At 37.4% G+C, this 20,193-nt stretch overlaps 1 protein-coding gene across 5 annotated transcripts in view; it reads left to right on the top strand.

The window, feature by feature from the left end:
- ZNF521 (zinc finger protein 521) overlaps positions 1-20,193 on the top strand; it is a 274,395-nt gene that overhangs the window by 141,116 nt on the left and 113,086 nt on the right. For 4 of the 5 annotated variants that reach the window (XM_034995731.1, XM_034995732.1, XM_034995727.1 and 1 more), the window contains one exon: positions 4,501-4,585. In XM_034995731.1, the coding sequence (XP_034851622.1) occupies positions 4,501-4,585 (85 nt within the window). The remainder of the gene's footprint in view (positions 1-4,500; positions 4,586-20,193) is intronic. The other variant, XM_034995728.1, reaches the window with a different exon arrangement.

Below are 20,193 nucleotides of genomic sequence, written 5' to 3' on the forward strand. Positions count from 1 at the left end.
TATTTTTTCCTGAATATTTGGAGGTAAATGCCATTTCACCCCTAAATATCCAGTATGCATCTCCTAACAAAAAGGATGTTTATTCACATAACCATAATACCATTGTCACATCTAAGAAAGTTAACAGTAGTAATTACCTAATATTATTTTATAACCAGCTAAAATTCAGATTTCCTCAATTTCCCCAAAAACCTTTTTTTTTCTGTTTTCTCCCCAAATCAGAATCCACACATTACATTTACACACACACTACATTTATTAGTTGTCCTTTTAGTCTTTTTCACCTGAGAACAATCTCTCCACCTTCCCCCCGCTCCGCTCTGTGACATTGGCTCTTTGAAGATAATAGGCCAAGAATAGTTTTGATTGGTGATGAAGAATATTTTGGATTTGTGTACTTCCCCCCGCCCTTCAGGGGACTGCTTATTCCTCTGTCCCTGCATTTCCTGAAAACTGGACTGTTTGTCTAAAAGCTTGATTAAGGGGCGCCTGGGTGGCTCAGTTGGTTGTGCGGCTGCCTTTGGCTCGGGTCATGATCCTGGGGTCCTGGGATCAAGCCCTGCATCGGGCTCCCTGCTCGGTGGGGAGCCTGCTTCTCCTTCTCCCTCTAATGCTTCCCCTGCTTGTGCTCTCTCACTCTCTCTGTCAAATAAATAGATAAAGTCTTTTAAAAAAATAAATAAAAATAAAAGCTTGATTCGATTCAGGTATACATTTTAGATGAGAGTACTTTATTATGATGTATTATACTCCATATTGCATCACACTGAGAGACACATAATGCCAGGCGATTTTATTAGTAGTAATATTAAGCTAAGTAGTCTGGTTGCAGTGATTACCACCAGATAAATCCACTGCAAAGGTACATCTTTCTCTTTGTAGTTATTAAAGGATAAAAATTGAGTATCTCCAGAATAACCTTTCTCTTAAGAGTTTTTAGCATCCATTAATGAGTATCCTGGGCTCCTTTATTTGGTATTGCAAAATGGTGGATTTCTAATTCTGTCATCCCTTCTACTGTGAGTCTCTCATAAAGAACTTTTCCTCATCAAATAGGCATGAACTACATTTCCTCCTAAAAAAGCTTAGTGCTTCTGTGCCTTTAATTACTAATTTTCAGAATAAGGGATTTATGTAATAGTCACTTCCAATGGTGGCAACTAAGATTTTTTTTCCTTTTCTGGTTTTGAGGCTTACTTATGAACTCAGTGACTTTTTTTATAGTCAGTTTTTTTATAGTTAGATTTTTTTGTTTAAAAAAATCAAAGCAATTTATAACTGCAAAGTGTATATTATTTTTTGCTTGATGAAGCTCAATGTGAAGCCTAAGTCCTAATGGAATGTAGTTTGAGGGGGGAGGGGATAATCAGAAAAATGTTTTTTTAAAGTATACATTATTAAAGATCCTAATCATTTTTTTTTTTAATTTATGAGATGCTCTTTTCTGAAAGTCTCTGAGTACCTTAACCAGAGTATAACTGAAAACAAGAATGTCAAAAAGGCACATTTAAATTGTTCTCAAAATCAATCAAAAATAATGAGGTGCTGGGAAAAAGTTGTATCCTTGATAATTACATCTATCAGTATCAGAAAACAAAAGAGAACAATCAGGAAATGACAACCCCACTCCCAAGTAGCACATTAAAAAAGGCTAATGAAAAAAAGTCTCTTTTAGAAATTGTACTAAATTAGCATTTCAAGTAAATTGACAACTTAAGCGTTGATAAAGGCCAATCTGGGGCCCAAACAATGGAAGTTCTGTTTTTACTGTTATATGCTTTTAGAAGAAATGATCTCACTTGACTTTTTTGTTGTTGTTGTCTTCTATATAAATGGAAGTAATTGTCCTAAGGGAGGTGACAGTCCTCCTGTACTCCTTAAGGGTCAGGACAACCCTGGAGTATTGTGCTTAATTTGGGGTTCTATTTCTTAAAAGGTTGACCTGGAAGAGAGTAACCAGGATGGTGAAAATTGTTCAAAGCGTTTCTTATAGCATCCCTCTATTCTCAGTCTGAAAAAGGGTTAATGTAATTTCATATTAGACAAGGGATCCAACCTGTTCTTTATTGCTCTAGAGCCTAGAGTTAGGACCAATGACTGAAAGTAGCAGAAAAGCAGATTTGGGTCTAGAATTAGGAAGAAGTCCTTTACAAACTCAGCTGTACAGAGCTGGAGTGGATTTACCTCCAAGGGAATGAGCTCCCCAAAGCCAACCAGCACCGTTCAGAGGTTATAATCCCTTTACTTAAAGTAATGGTGTATGGGTGGGCAGGGGTCTCTCACATATTTTTAATATTTCTATAATTATAATAAGGATGCTTTAAAGGTCATTTCAAATTACTTTGTAAAAAAAGAAATAGAAGGTAAAAATGAATTTTATATCATGGCTTTAAAAAAGAACACCTTAACACATCCCAATTTACATGTCATTGCTTTGTATTTGGGAAATGTGGGCTGTGTGCAGAGGCAAAGTTCAAACTACAGCATTTTAAGATCATGGTACATTGTTTTTGATGACATAAAATTCTTATTTCATTCAGCCCCCAATTTAGGAGCTTATAAATAAGTGTATGACTTTGTTAGTAAGAATAGAACATAACGTTTTAGGCACTGTCTTAAGAGTAGAATTAGTATTTGAATTATCAACAGTGACAAAAGCATTTTCTTTCAATGATAAAAGAAAACTTCCGTACGTAGATCTTCAAATATGTCAGTTCATTTTGAAGGTAGTAGTAAGTGCTGGTATTTTTTTATTTTGGCTTGTCAAGTGATTTTATTCTTTATTATTAGACCAGGAGAAAAAAAGTCCTAGTATATTCCACCAACATATTCATCAGTCATCATTTTTGGAGACAGTTTTCGACATATTGTATGTTTTACTGTGCTAACAAGAGAAAAGACTAGCCATTAAGTTTATGTTTCTTTGTTTTTCAGCAAGGTCACATATCAGGAATAATGCTAGAAGTATGCTAATAAACAATATATAATGTAGGTCATCTGGGAGTAAGAAATATTTCCTAACTAGTTCTAAAGGGAAATATTGTTAAAAAAGGGATAGATGTTATTTACACAACACATGTTGCTCTATATGTCACCATCAAAAGCATCTTGTAAACAGCTCAGCGCAGTAAATCTTCCTTGGTGATCGTCAGGGTTTTCAACCCGGTGTTAGATTTAGATTCAGCACACTCAATTCACGACATGCCTAATGTACAAAGCCTGCTAGATTATTTAGAAAGCTTCCATTGGAAACAGGCCTTCTCTTCTGTGTTTTACAAGGAATAACTAGTATCCTGTGTTGCAGAAGCTAATACTATGTTAAGTGATGATAATTAAGAAAATTTTACATTAACAGCATTTATAATTTTAAATGGCTTGTGAAATGATGCTAAATTTTTGTGCTTGACTTTGATGTTGTTGAGTTCTTTAATGAATTAATTGCAGTTTACAGACTGATATTTTTTATTGCTTCCATTAGTGAAATAATTTTATATGACTGCGGATGAAATGATAATTCTCGAAGAATGCCTTAACAAAGTGTCATTGATGTGATTTTATAAATGTCATTTTCTCACATTTGGGAGATTTCAAAATGGTTTATTTTGTTTTCCAAGATGGTTTTTAATTGTAAATATCAGGTTTCATCATAAAGGAGTTTATGTAGCTGTGTTCTGGAAAACATAAGCAATGCTTTATTTATTGAGTTCATCTAATATGTACTGAGCAGTGATAAAGATGTGAAGTCATAAAGGCTGTTTTTATCAGATAGCCTAGCCTTTAGAATCAAGAGAACTTATTTCTCTTCTCAGCTCTAGGGCCCTCTGACATCAGGCAAAACTTTCTACTTCCCAGGGCCTCAGTTTCTTTATTTATGATACAAGAATTAATAAATCCTGCTTTCTCCACTTGCCAGGACTGTTATGTAAAATGATAAAATGATGTTAGAATGTTCAGTATGGCATGCTGTCTTTATGGGAGAAAATATGTATTTAAAGGCTCGTATTTAGCAACTTCTGAAACATCTAAATTTTAGACTAAAGCTAAAAATTATAATCACTGAATCTCTTAGCTAGATTCCGCGAATCTTACTGGCCATTTTACTAAGGGATATCTAGAAGCGACATCACAGACATTTTTGGTCTGGATCTATGAAGACATCAGTTTCTGAAAGTCAGCCATGTGTTACAGAATTTTTTTTAATACTAACTTCTGTTTTTTAGTTTAGGAATCTTTAAAAATATATTATGCTATAATTATGTGCCTCCATTTCTTCCAACTGTTTGTAACTAAAGTATAGCGTTGGGATCAAACCACAAAGTCTTAGTAAGATACTCATGGAACTTTGCCCAAGCAGACCCACAGTAGCTTTAGTTAACAGCACACGTTAAGACCAGCATCTCAAAAAAATGTTGTGAGTAGGGTTGGTTTTTTTTTTTTTTTTAAAGAAAACAATAAAAAGTGCATGTGTCTAAGTAATTCTATTTATACTTGTTTTCTCAGAAGAAGACCTATCAGTGCATCAAGTGTCAGATGGTTTTCTACAATGAATGGGATATTCAGGTTCATGTTGCAAATCACATGATTGGTGAGTGACACTCTAAACCTTACTACAGATAGCTTTTTCTCCTACTTCTATATATCAATGCCTATATAATTAAACAGAGTTAAAGATGAATTAATTGTTCAGCCATCAATGTTTTACCTAGGCATGATTGATTTTTATTACTATTATTAGGCCTGATAAGACATTAGCACATTTTATTTTCTGCAAGGGCTAGTTTAGACTTCTGCAGAGGATCATATTTCTACTGCCAGTCAAAACACAGGTGATTAACAAATTAAACTTCTAATCATTTTTGCATTATTGAAAACTAACAGGAATGGTTAATGAACTGGATGTTAGCTTTCCATAGAGTTTTAGACAGGTTTTAATTTCAGAAGTTATTATGGTAATGGCACTGCTGTGTGTTGCTTAAGCATCTTTGTATCAAAATCTAAAGTGGTGAGTTTTTGTGATAGGGAAACATAAATAATTTAAATTGCCATAAGATCGTTTTATATGTATCATTTCAACAGCCTGGAAATAATCATGATCATAAAGATCATGTAAAGAATTCAGTAATCATTTTTTATTTCCCTGCCAAATTTTACATAGATCTTTATAAAAGCTGTTTGTGTGAAGATTTCTGAAGTCACTCTCGGCCAGTGTTTTCAGGGATTTTGCATTTATCATATGGGCTAGAGCTAAAAGGATAATTTTTTCAGTTATTCATATTGTCCCATTATCCCCTAATTCCTCTGGGGTTAACTCCTATGTTTTTTAATTTGATAAGCACTTAGTAATAACACTAAGAGTTTTACCAGCCAATTAAACTTTATCAAGCAGATCTTTTTCTACTAGTAAAATGACAATTACTTTATGCTATTTTTGTTACTCATTTGTGTTTTTATACTATGAGAGGTTTTTTTATTTCATCCTCATTTGATGGTATTTTATAATACCATAAATAATTGTGATATAATACTAAAAAGTCCAGTTAACCTTATGCTCTCCTATTACCAAACTCTAAGACAGGAAAGAAAATTCAGCATTTTAGACTCTGAACTTGTTTTCAGGGGTAAACAAGTTTTATTATACACTAATCAGAAGCATTCTAAGAATGCTCAGTGGAAGGGTTGCTCCAACTATTATTACTGATCATTAAAAGCAACCATAACAGAACTCCTAATGCTGTTGTAGAAATTAATAAAGATAAATTCAAAAGCGTGTTAGAAAATTGATTAATAGCTTTTCAATAGGATTTGCTTTATAGTTTTCAAATGGTGGGTCTTTAGGAGGATTATTGCTTATAAAAGACTAAGTACATAATTATGTGAAGTGGAACTTACACACAACAGCTAAGATATTGATCACTTTATCTCTATATTTTCCAGATTTAAGTACTAATATTATTAGTGACTTTCTTATACATTCAATATCCTATTCTCCAGTGTGGTAGAATAACAGTGACAGCTTTACTGAGTGTCTAGCAGGTAATGACAACATGTAAGAGAGATTTAAATAATGTGTTTCCTTGCAATTTTCTTCTATTTTGGATTCCAAACAGATATTCTTTATAAACTTTCAAAACTGCTTTTTTTTGGGGGGGTTGGGGTGGCATGGGTTAGAAAGAATGAATTCTTCTACCATGATAAATGCTAATATTTTCCATCTCTTTATTTCTTGAGTAGAGTTTATTGGTGGCAGTCATTCATGATTCTGCTTCATGATACAGTTTTATGTGGGCTTTGGCAAAAACGTTTCTCGGAATTTGCACCTTATGGAAGATTTAGCAAAATGTTGTAGGCCCTGCTTCTGTATGGTTTTATTCTACATAAACTTATTTTGGGTTCTGGAATTTATTATTTATCCCAGGAACCAGACAGACAGATTTAATATATTTTTCACCATGATATTCATTTTCTTTTGCATATGTCAAATCGGAATTTAATATTGAGCAATGAGGGGACTTTTTTGATTTTCCAATTTTAGTATCATTTGGCCATGACATTTGTTAGTTTGTCCTGGTCCTTCTTTTCAAATTGCTTTATACCTTTCCTTTTGTAGTTCTCTTACACTCCTTGCAACATTAGTGCATTCCCAGGGCTTTCTCCCTCTACCTTACAGTGGATTAATATGACACTCAGTTCCTCTTGGGATCTGAGCATTTAACAATTCACCTTCCATCAGAGAAGCAAATTCTATTCCTTTCCACAGAGGGCCTAGTTATTTAATATTCATGCTATTTTTAATAATAAAATATGTAATTCTCTTGCACTTGAGGCCTAAACAAATGAATAGCATCCATTTAATTGTTTTATCTGTTGACCACGCATCCAAGTCCTTAAACTCCAGTCGTGTTGTTAATATCTACAGAAAGAGAATGCATAATGGGAGGATGTCACAAAGGCTAAGGTATCCTTTTTTAAAATCCCAGTGTGATACTTAGTCTTTCAAATGAGGCAGGCAGCATTATTTTGTTGACTAAAATGCCTCCATTGAGGGTAGATATTTTTAGGTTTGTGTGTCTGTGTATGTTTTTTATCTAATCAAAAAATAATCTCAACTAGACATTTAGCAGGGAAGAACGATTAGAGGCTATCTGAAAAGCCTCTTACTCTTTTTGTTAAGAGGGTATATAGTGTTTTTGCAGATTTTGTTCTACATTTCAATCAGTCTTAAGGAAGGATTATGTCACCTGATGGAGAACGAGGTCTGCAGATGACCCAACGAAGTGTAACTTTAGATTCCTTCTTTAACCAAGTCATTTGCATTTGCTACTCTGTAGCATACATGTTCAATGCAATCACTGTGCCAGACAACCTCCATGCTTCTTTCTGGAAGTGCTGGTCTCGGGCTATTGGCCAGGGACATTTGTGAAAGGAAAACCATCAATGTTTCTACCAGGTACAGACCTGGAGACGCTCTGCTCAAGTGCCGTTTTGCAGCTAGGTGTGGACACATGGTCTGAGTTGCAGGAATAATTACTCAATGAAAATGCATCAGGGATTTGACTTACGTCTATTAAGGAAAGAAAGAAAACCTCACTCTCCACCACATTTTGACACAGTTTCAGTAAGAAATCAGACCAGTGACTATTTAGGGGTTTCTTTTCTTCTTTACACACGCACACAAAAAGAGCTACAAAACATTTTAACAGCTTTCCTGGGGAAAAGATTTCCCTTTTTTTCAAGTCTGCACAGATGAGAAATTTTTTCTTGTCTTCCTTTGTTCCTTTCACATAGATTACATTGGCTTTTGACCTGAGAATACAGAAAGAAGCCATTGTGGATTATGTCTTTTAATTCATTTTTCCCCATTCTTTATCGGCATAGTAAATATTTATTGTTATTTTCCTCTTTGAGATTTCTGTTATTATTATTATTTAATATGGATTAGCCCAGATAGAGATGAAACCAGGGAATTTAAATGTGTTTAACCCAGCAAAGGAATTGCCTCATATAAAATTATGAGGCTCAACAGCAGTAGAGTAAATCTGTAAATGCTCTGAATAAAGGGCTGTTAGGCATGTGATAATATAAAGAGATGACATTGCCAAGAACTATTTATGAGAAGCTTAATTTTTTCACTCTGATAATTCTTGACCAATAATTACCAGCCTCTAATTATCTATTTTAGTTAGAAAGAAATTTCGATCACTGCAGAGGTTGGCATTGCAACTAGCGTCTAAATCCCCAAAGAGACAAATGTGTTCCAAACAGCCCCAAACAACTGTCTCATGAAACATAGTGAGCAAATTGCAAGCGGCTGGTGGTAGACAACCAGCAGTACACTTACCATCGAAGGCCAGTCCGCTTGACAAAGAAATGATCAAAGGGGAGAAATACCATTATTCTTGGAATTGATTGCTACATGCATGGACTTTGGAGGACGAAGGGTCAGGATATGGCAATGGCCATTTCCAGGCCTCCCTTTCAAAGTTCTCAGATGGAGAATATGAAGGGAATGGGTGTGAACCATGTACCTAAGAATTATTTTTAAAAACCGACTTAGAAATGATTACTTAATAAGCCTTGGGTTTTTGTATTTTTCTTCTGATCCGAAAGATCAGGGTTACAGTGGCAAATTTGTATCCAAGGTGGCGGAACACACTGTTTTGTGAAAAAATGGGAAATCCACAAATAGTCACTAATAGACATGTCCCAGCAGGATCAAGGGTGATGCTTGGGAGCATTTGGAGGAAGCAAATGTATTTATTTAGAAAAGCAAAGCTTGAATTTGGAACTATAAATGACAACTAATAGGAAAACACTGATGGAAAGATACTATTTTTGTTCAAATCTGGAATACTCAGTGTGTCAGAGTTATAATTTTTAAAAGACCACGAAAAGATTCAAGTCTTCTGCGTGCACGTGGGAAGATGTATACCCCATGTGTTACGTTACATGTGATATACATCACTGATGTCAAAACAAAAAAAAATGCATAAATCAGTTTTGTACACTGTGGTGAATTTTTTGTCTGTTCTTGTGGCAAGTGACATTCATGTGTTCTGCAATTTGTTTGATGCCCAAGGTCACAAATGACATTCTTTTCCTTCCATTTCTTTAGTGGATGGTGTGCTGTGTGACTAATCTTCATTATAGTTTTGTGACATTCAGTATCACTTCTGAAACATTTCAGCTTGAGTGCTCTTGCTTTACAATAGACTAAAACCAATATTTTGAGGTCTATAGTGGTTTTGGATTTCATATGTCTTAAGGGGAAATATCCAAAGATAGGGATCTCTGCATAGGAAGATAAAGGGCTGTGTTGCTCTTTTAACTCTCAGCTTTTATTGGCTGTTTTTTTTTTTAAAGGAATAGAAATGAATCTACAATAATGCATCTATGTGTGGGTATATATATGTATGTGGGTGTATATATGTGTGTGTGTGTGTGTGTGTATCTGCACTCTCCTAAGAAACTCAAAGTCATTAGGTTCTTTGGAGTTTGCCTTAATTCTAAATGAGAAGACTATTGAATTCCAAGTCATCATTTGATGGCTTACAAAACTCAGGGAATTAAGAAACAAGCATTTGGTGTTAAAAATGATGAAATACTGGCTTATTTCATCAAGAGCTGGATTAAAAAAGATGAAATCTGGGCAGTTTAATGGTAACAGAAAGCTACCCTCATGTGGGCAATGCTGGCTTATTTGAAAAGCCCATAAAGGGTTTCTACATGGACCATACAAAAGGGATACTTTCTCTTTAATAGCCATCTGTACAGGAGAGATGAGAAGTGGGCCAGGTCATCTCTCCTCAGCTGTCATGATATTAACGTAGGTAATGGAGCAAGCTCGGCGTTCTGCTGGGTGTTGTTTTTCATAGATGTTCATCGATTTACACAGATAATTCTATTTATTTCTTAGAGTTGGTCCAAGTGAACCAGGCAGAATAACAAACATCAAAGCATTTCAAATGACTTTATCTTTGTTTGTAACGTAACTTTTGTCTAAAAAATGGTGTCACACCTACTGTGCAGATGGCTGCATGATTTGTAAACCAGCCAAAACATTTAAACAAATGTGTGATCTGGGAATAGATTAAATAAAGGATAAAATGGAGTGTGGGCCACAAATTCTAATAATCAGATGATTTTAAGTTGTGTGCCGTGTGGAGTGATGGTCGTAGTGATAGCAGAGAAAGCTTGCCAATGACAGCAAGGTGCCTTATAGATCTCAGGATGGAGCCCGTAGCCTGGTAGGCCTCAGTTTGAGAACCACACATTTTCTGTACAGCTGGTAGCTCTGTATGGGGACATCAGATAAAACTTATGTAAAATGAAGTGTTATTGCTTAGTATGAAACTGTTCAGAGAGGGAATTTGCAGACAGTAACTGAAAACAGAATTCATGGTACCAATGAAGCAGACTGTAAATATGAAGAGGGTTTAATTATCTGCGCAATTTAACAAAAATTCAAGATGTATTCAGAAAGGACATACGCAGGCATAAATCGAACAGAGCTACACTGTTTTACTGAGTGCAACGTGGGGCTGCAGGAACGTGGCAAGCCTCTTCTCTGAGTAGGCTTCCTAAAAACAAAGACGTTTTCAAATAAAGTGGGGGGAGACTTTAAAAAGAAAAAAAAAGTCTTTCCTGAATAAGATCGTTTTCGAGGCTCCTCTTAATGATTCGGATTCTTATTTCTGAAGCAAATTTGTAAGGAAATCTCTGAGCCCATTTCTTAATTTTGGTGTTAAGCTATTAAAAGAAAATCAGGGGTGTTTATCCTGGTTGTGTGTTTTAGCCCGCACCCAGCAGCTTGGATTTACAGGAGTGAAAAATACTGACAGTGAGTGGAGTTTCTAATTTCCTGGCCCCTCAGAAAGCCCCTTGGCCATTTCTTGTGATGTTAATTTTCCCTGAGATGGAGCGCTCGGATCCGGTCCGCAGACATTGAAGATTGAGTGTCTTGTGACTTTTGAGAACGCACTTGCCCTTAAAGAGGCCTCCGAAGAATGTTGCTCTCCAGCCGAATTCCTGGATGCCAGCCTTCCTTCCTAGGCTCCGTACAGAGAGGCTGGGGAAAGGGACTGTGCCAGATGGATCGTTCCCTGTGACTGCCTCACGTTGAATCACGTTGGCGGGGCTTCTGGCTCCGGGTTTGTCCTCACCTCTGACTTGCTGGAGAATAGGCCACAAGTGTATCCGTGTTAGGCTCCCCGCTCGATATGCTTATTCTCCAGCGCGGGTATCCGCTTCTGAATGAAGTCTGCAAGAACATTTCTGAATGGAGGGCACCAAAAGTCACGGTCAGTAGACACAGAAAGATAGACCCCTGCCCACACATGCACGCCTGTCTACACAGACACACCCGGGCCTGTTTCCACGGGCTCCTTCCGACGCACAAAAGGAAGAAGGCTCTGCTGACCCATTTCCATAGGTTATTTCTGCTCGTTTCAGGGCCGTTAATAGCAGTAAACAAAAGAAAGGGAGCCAATATGGAGAGTGGGCGTCGAACTTGAGCGGCTCGTATTGTTGCATTTGGTGAGCTGATGGGGTTTCGTAGGTCACCTTTAGAATTATGCCTCTGACAGCAGTACCTACCTGCCAAGATTGCAAGGTAGCTCGCAGCTCTCGGGATGGCGCCCGCGGCCCGGTAGGCCTCAGTTGGAGGGGTACACATTTGCTGTACAGCTGGTAGCTCTGTATGGGGCAGCCGTGTGGGCTGCTAGGGAGCTGGAAAGGAGACAAGCATGAAATTTCTTCTAAACCCAACTCTGTTTTTCTGTACTGTTGGCTGCTTCTCAGTTCCTTGACAAAAAAACCAATCAGGCACCCTTTAATCCGCCTGTGATTACCACTGGTATAAAAAGAGAAGCATAATGAGGAAAAATGCCTCGTTTTGTTGCCTTCAAAAGCCAACAAATTGGAGTTAACTTGACAGGAAGTGGCTTAATAATTAGATTATTTATTTATTCCTGACACATATCCCCCTGTTACTGGTCTCCGGAGACCCTGTAGATGGTACGATTTTCAAGCTGCCATTACTTCGCTGTCTTTTGTGAACAAAGAAGCTACTGTCTATCAGTCAATTAAATGCACTCTTTAAGCAGAGGCTTCGAAGACCTCAATGGGGAGAGCCCTGGGACACTGTGGCTGATGATTCCTTTCTCTGTACTGTACATCACACTCTCAACTACAGTCCCCACAGAGATGGAATAAAGTCATGCATTAAAATATCACTTGTTGATTTGTTTGCTAATGAAGAGCCATTGAAATGTTTGTGTATTTCTATGGCAAAATTGTTGATAAAAGGGCCTACTTGCCTGCATATCTGAGTTCATCTGCTGTGAGTGCTTATTTAGGAATTATTAAAATTAAAGTCAATAAACAACAGAATAAAAAAAAAACCCTGAGAGAACAGGAGTTTTCTCGCCGTCTTCATCAAAATGAAGTGAGTAAAGTCAGGAAAAAAGAAACAACAACAGAGGAATTGATGTCATTTCGATCTCTTGCTTACACTGCATTAATCCAAACGTGGTTTTCTCTTGACATAAAAATGTAAGTCGTTTTCAGAGTATCTGGGAGCTACTACACCTTTCAAGTGTGAAAAGATACTAGAATCCTTTTGTGAGAGTCATGTACCTGGAAATTTTATTTATTTTTTCTTTAAGATGAATGGCATTTTTGTGGCCATTTCTCTAACCCAACCCAGTGAGTATGCGCAGAGGCTTTTTGAGGGAGCGTAGTGGGGGTTTTTATAACCAGACTAATAGAACATCTGTGGCAGGTCAGACTCAACCTCACAGCCACGTGGATTGTACAGAAGTACAGCTTTCCTTCTCTCTCCGTTCCTCTTCTTCTTTTCTTTTTCTTTCTTTGTTTTCCTTTTTCTTTTCTTAACATTATTTTATTTCCATCTATGCGGTGATGACTTTCCCACCACCAAGTAGTTAAGGTTTTTATCCCTTAATATATTCGTCAACTTCTCACTACTTAACTGTTTACTGTGTACAAAGCATGCCTTGGCTGGACTTCTCTGGCTCCCATTAATTGGTTTTATATTTTAAGAGTACATCTGTTGTTAGGTTGGAGGCCTAGAGGTCTGTCTAGGCTGAAAGACTCAGATAATATTGTGACAGCTCTCCGCTGAAATGTTTAGCTATCGCTCTGCCACTTAAAGGGATAAATTTGGGATTTAAACCAAGGCCACTGAACATTGAAAAGTGTCCCCTCTTCGTCCCATCAGACTTTGTAAACGTAATCAAGGTTTTAACTACAGTTTTCATGGTTACCTGACAACAGGCTGTAAGGAATTAATTCAAGACATCGTCAGATGGTCATATTCCTTATTTCTACCCTGTTATTCCAAGTCATTTTGTTAGAAAAAGCTTAGATACTCGGAGGTGTTCTGTAATAGAAAATGAATTTGAAACCCCTTCATTAATTGGTGATTAATATATTTCAGGATTAGTTTAAGCAGGGCCCTACCTCCTGCCCAGTCAAGTATGTTCTGGTTAATATCCAATTATCTGCACCTTCGTAGTTATTATGTCTTAATATTTCGGATATGATAACCAGAAACTTGAGAGTAATGCTAATGAGGAGCACAGAGCAAGAATTAACCAATGACATACTCAATGATCCTTGGTGGGGAAAGAATCTCTTTCTTCCCCTTAACGCATTGCTTCAGCATCTTCTGGGCGCTGACTGAGAAGTAAGACTTTCAACTGCAGCAGGCACGACTCAGAAAACGAATCATTTTTCTCTTGTAATAATAGGAACCTGAAGGTGCATTTCACCTACAGACATTGATTAAGTTCATTTTATGGATACTAGGAATTAACAGAAAGCCAGTGTGTATTTTCAAACAGCAACCATCATATTCTTTATCTTTTCCTTTTAACAGAGCCACAAGTTGTTACCTTTCCAAAGGATGTGTTAATTCAGGCTCATTTGAAATGCCTTTAATATTTCACTAAGGAAACACTTTTCCCTGCTACCTTTTATCCTCTGCCCCTCAAATTTATCACCGCAATGTATACACGTTGCGCCTCTATTGAATTTGTGCACAGGTAATTTCACTTCCGAGCAGTCTGACATGCCTCCTGTAGCAGAGCCGGCCAGGGTGGTATGTGCCTGCTTCAAAACACGCCGCTTTAAATAGTGCACTTTGTACATTACCCCTTTATATGCTGTATTGTAATGAAGCAACATCAGTAAATTGCAATGAAGGGCGATTGTTGCACGGGGATGACTACTACACCTTGGGGTCCATTTGCACCAGATTATTCCTTTTATTGTTATTGTTACTTCCCATCTTCTTTACTCTCTTGCTGCCGAACTTGCTGTTGGCCACCGGTGCAACACAGAGGGGATCTTAAGGAACATTGCAGGCATCATTTTTTCCTCTTAGGCACATACCAATCACCGTTCAGTTCCAAGCTCAGATGTCCTGGGGGCTTTGTGCGTCTTTATTGATGCTACTTTACTCTGTTGACTTCATTCGTGATGTTCTTCATCTTCCTCTTCTTAGAAGAACAAATTTACTCTGAACAAAAGTGACCCATTTCTTTTCAAACATTTCGTGTAGGTGTTATAAATTTGTAGTCAGGATGATCGGCTGATTTGTCCCTTCCCCCAAAGAGGTTTAATAATTTACATGGGGGCACCGAGAGGAGATAACTGTTTAAGGGAAAGATTTGTATTTGAACTGTCTTCTTGGATTTCCTTAAAACACAGATTAAAGTCATTATGAATATTGTATGTATTAGTAACATCTCTATAAAAAATAGCTTATTTCCTGCCCCCAACCAACTACCGTCCCCCAATAACTAATAAAAAATAGTGTAGATTTAAGTGAGTGAGCTTCTGTTCTTATTGAACAGAATTATGAGCAGGGTTTTAGTTTAGGGATAATTATATGTGAATTTGGGGTGACTGTTAATCTTTCTATTGTCATATTTTAGTACCTGTGTCCATTTGTTTTTCCAAATTGTTAGTGCAGCTGTTGTTCTGTTTTTCTTTTCCTAAGGCTGGGCTCCTGTGCAGCATTCAAACTAAAATCTAGAATTAGAGCTGACACACCTTCAGTTGAACTATCAAGTCTTTTAAAACTGCTTGGCCAGTGACGCCCGTCCCGCGCTGTTCAACCGTACACATTTCCGATTGTGGGCCAAAGAGCATTGATTTTTAGCTGTCATTTCTAGTGCACATACTGTAGAATTGAAATTTAAACCTTAATCCACTCAGTAATGCAATTAATTTTTAATGTGCAGTAATACTAATTGAAATAGCCTGAATTTAGTAAGTCACCACAAGACATTTTCAAAAGCAAGAGTCTCCACTGAGAACTGGGAGGACGGATAATCATTGTTACAGTGTTTACAGCCTAAATGCTCACTCTGCAAACCTCTAGTGGAAAGGGAGTTTTCTTTAAATTAGACTATAGTATATCTCTTTGTGAATAGAAATATCTCAAGAGAGAATTCTTACTCTCTGCCCACCAGGACAGGCGAAAAATTTTCTGGTTAACTTTTAAAAGAGACAACATAGTTTTAGTTAGAAATATCTTAACATAGTATATGTAATGATTATATTAACCCATCTTTTTTTTCAAAAGAGGAATCATGAATATTTGCAAATGAAGTCACCTGCCAACAATGTCATGGTCAAGAGCAACAGTCTCAATAGGTAATCTCATTATATGACGTGTATTTGAGATACTGTTTCTGGATTTGATGAATACATGTACTCTCTCAGCTGCCTATAAATTCGTTGCCTTGTTTTAGTGTATGTACATTCCTGTAAACAAAAACATACCTACTTTTATTTCAAACTGTGTTCCTTTAGCTTTGGCATATTGTTTCAAAATGGCCTTTTAAATGTTTTGTGAGGTTGTTGTGTTTTTTTTCCCCAGCCAGAGTAAAGCAAATTTTGCACAGTAAAACCAAATAGATTTCCAGTCATTTCTACACTAAAAAGGTTCTCCAACCACATTTATCTGCTAGGAAATGAGGACTTTTTAAAATGCATCAGTTCGACTGATGAATGGGCTTGTGAGTGTTCAAAATGAGCACCAGCATCGCTTTAAAAAAAAAAAAGGCGAGCAATGTATATCATGCTTTCATGGCTCTCACATTATAGTAGTTAATAAGCTGAAAGTGCTGTTAAATATTTAGTAAAGGTTCCCTGGTAACCCTGCCATCTATTCAGATGGGATCTGAAGACATTTTTGCAGTACATAAGTAAAAATGATGTTAGAGAACTTGAAGTGGTTGTAGCGTGGCATCTTTTCTAAATGAAGTGTGGGGGTAACACGGTACAAATGAGGTCAGCAGACTCATACCTACCAACACCTGAGTCATTTCACACGCTTTGAATTCAGGGTTCAAATTGGCTTTCGTTTTGTCACTGTTAAGTCGAAGTGCTCCTGGGGTTATTTACATAGAATATTAAAAATGACATTATAGTATGTCAAAAAAAATAAAGGAAGCTCTTACACTGTGATTATTTTAGGCCGTTCTAGCATCAATGGAGCTTTATTATAGATATTTTCTCTTTTTCACTGAATAGAGGAGAAAAGAAAAAGGGATGAGGGCAAATCAGTTTATACTCCACTCAGAGCATATTATCAAATCCAGTTGGGGTTTAGTAAGTTAAATCTATTAAGCATCTATTTTGGGTACGTGATGGCAAATACTGAATAACAGATAAATTGTTATACACACTGATATGATGCAAATGGATCATCTTTATCAATTCTTTCTCATCATTTGTGATAGTTATTATCTAAATAGCAATAATTGTTCTTTTAATCTGGAATGACAATTGGTTTCTGGGATCCTTATGCAAAAATATTGCCAGTAAACATGATGCTGACAACCTTACTGTCATCATGTTGGTGGGCCAGAATTCACATTTAAGTCTTTCAGTGCTCTCGCTGTGTTATTAGTTTTGAAGGTGTAAAGATAAAGGCCGGTCGTTTGTTCAGATTTGTATGTAATATGGTTCTTCTAGGAGCCTATTTGCTTGATTCTAATTTTCATCCTGTTTTATATGCAGCCAGTGACCACAGTATTCATTCAAACTTCACAGAGACACATCTCATCTGTAAAGCACGGCTTACTGATCTTATTTGCTATTTGTATTCTCATAAGAAGAAACATGATGGGGGGGGGGATAGTATTTCATTTTGAAATGATGTATATCACATACATGTGCATATCAAGGATTTCATGATAAAGGATGGATCAAGGAGATAGCTTTAGGTATACATGGAGGAGGAGAGAAGGAAAGTGATACAGGGTTCATATAAAGGTGTGTTTAATATGCAATCCTTGATGTATGTTGACCTCAGGTTACAAGAGTAGAAAATCCCATTTTCCAGCTTGTTTCAAATGTAGCAAAAATGCTGCTTCAGTTGCTTTATGCTACTCACATTGGGAAAGGTGCTTATACTGTGATAATTATCATCAAGGAATATTAATGCGTTCAGCATTTGTAACCCAAAAACTCATTATAGCTTAAGCTGTGCATCATCTGTGAAGAGAGAACTTTGCCAGAATTCGCTCTTCACAGGGGTTACCTCCCGCTTGCTGCAGAGTGGTCAGAGTACTGCAAGAGGTCACTGAGGCTATTTTTGAAAGCTGAGGTTTTGCAATTTTTGAATCACTACCTTCTGTCTAAGGGGCTTATTGTTCTTGCCTCGAAATGTCCCTCTAATTGAATGCATAGTGAAGTGCAACTAGTCATAATAACAATAATAAACAAATAAGGAAGTAACTGCGTAGCCCTACATAGAATCCAAGAGGTTGGCACCTATCGTCCCTAATTGAAGTATTGGTGTCTTTCCTTTTGTCATTGAGCAAAGGGATTCATTTACACCAGTTTCCTTAATGCAGGTGCCCTTGGGTTTCAGATAGAAATGCCCCCACTGGGGCTCCACTTCACAGCCCTCCAGTTGGAAATTGTGTAAATAAGACTGCAGGGTCAGCCTTCCCTTTTTGGCAGCAGTGTCCTTAATTAGTCTGTGACAGTCTTTCACATGAGCCTACACAGTTCCTGGGGTCATTCCTCACACATCTAAGACATCTATCTTGTGCACAGACAGATATTTTTGTATGTTTGTTTGAAATCATTCCCTGGGGGACTATTGACATGGTGGGAATGAGAATCTCTGGGTGGGTCCAGAATCCTATAAATTAATCTGATCAAAATATCCGGTTAGGTGGCTCCCTGGTAAATTCCAAGTGGTTAGTTTCATAAGAACATTGGGCCCTCACCTGAGGTTGGCAGCTTGTTGAAAAGGAGCCATGTGCCTGGGATATTTTTATGGGATTAAATTCCATTATTTTTCTCCCACTGATCCATTGCTTGTCTTTTCCCCTAAGTGGCATTGCTCTGTGCTGCATGTTAGAGTTTGTGTTAGGCCAGGCAGAGAGCACTAATACTCAGTGCCACCAGGCTGTCTGAATTTGCAGGACTGCTGTGTTTCTGAGGTCGCATCGTGACCCTGACCTCGCCCCTGGGAGGACTAGAAAAATATGTTTCATAACTTCTCATAGACCTACATGAAGAATAAGAAGGAAAACCGTGAAGCCCATAGGCTCCGTTTAGATGAGAGCTGTAAGATTGGCATTCATCAAGCAGGAAAGCCCCCTTACTGTCGTGTGGGGGCTTCTTTAACGTGAGGGGGTCACTGCTGTGGGTGCTGAGTCAGTCCTTGCTGAGGGCTCCGAGGGACTGCGTAATCATTCATAGAGCCTAGCCGGCACAAACAAACAAGTTGATAATCTGGAGTAAACTTGCTGAAATGGGAACTTACTTACCTCTTAAAATCACTTACAGGAAGGAATGCTGATAGAATGAGTACCCTGAATTCAGTGCAGATTTCATAGGCTTGCTCCAATGGAAGCAATTTGGGTTTTATTTTGTTGTGTGCCGTTTTGTTGGTTTGGGTGCGGGTGTTCTTGACTGGGACATCAGCTTTATTTTCTGCAGTGGTGCAATGACCCCACAAAATGGATGGATGTCCTGAACCAGAGCCCTCTTCTCAACAGTGTTGGGTTGCAGTGCTGACAGAATAGTTGAGAGATACAGTGGGTGCAGATCTTCTGTGAGGATGTAAACTTAATAATCTTTATGAATTTTGAGTAACTCATAACTCCACTTCCTCGCCAAAAGAAGAATTATGAAAAGATTGCTTCTAAATCCTTCAGCCATTCTCTGCCCTTGTGATAGATGCCATCCTCTTTACCTTGAGGCGCTGTAAATGAAAGTGATTTTTTTTTTGCGAGAGATAAAAATGTATACTTTAGAAGAAGCAAATTGCATTTTCATGTTTAAGTTCACTATTTGCACTTGATGTGGTGCGATCCAAATGTGAAGAATTGCTTTTGACATTATTTCTGTGTCTCCTGCATCCTAGGCTTGCTGCATTATTATGCTGAAGTGCACCATCGCATGGGATAAATGGGATGCTGAAAACCTGGCAGGAGTATGAGATTGTATTCTGTGTCCAGGCTGTTTTAGATGACTATAACTTCTTTACTTATTGGCATATTTTAACTTACCTTAGTAACAATTCATTCAATAAAATTGTGTGTGAGTACGTGTGTCTTTTAGGTAAAACTTAGAATCCTTCAAGTCTTATAGGTCGGTTTAGGGGCAAAAAAAAAAAGCACTCTCATTTCTAAACAAAAAAGTAATTTTAACTTTCTTTAAAAGTCTGCTTTAGGGTGCCTGGGTGGCTCAGTCGTTAAGCGTCTGCCTTCGGCTCAGGTCATGATCCCAGGGTCCTGGGATTGAGTCCCACATCGGGCTCTCTGCTCGGCAGGAAGCCTGCTTCTCCCTCTCCCACTCCCCCTGCTTGTGTTCCTGCTCTCGCTGTCTCTCTCTCTCTGTCAAATAAATAAATAAAATCTAAAAAAAAAAAAAAGTCTGCTTTACATAATCTCTATCTTGAACTATCACATACTATTTTATAAACTACAATTTAAAGTACATTCATTTCAGAGGTCTTAAAATACTCTCCTGGTTTCTGAATTCTAATTCAAATTTTCTCTCAGTAACTATGGTTTCCTGATTATTTAGTGGCTGAGATTCTTTAAAGTAGATTTTTGTGAGTTTTTTGTTGTTGTTGTTGTTGTTTTTTGGTTTGTGTGTTTGTGTGTTTCTGTGTTTGTGTTGCCCTGTATACAGGTC

The sequence above is a fragment of the Mirounga leonina genome, unplaced genomic scaffold (assembly GCF_011800145.1).
Source record: "Mirounga leonina isolate KUSES-001 unplaced genomic scaffold, KU_Mleo_1.0 Mir_93, whole genome shotgun sequence".
Lineage (NCBI taxonomy): Eukaryota > Metazoa > Chordata > Mammalia > Carnivora > Phocidae > Mirounga > Mirounga leonina.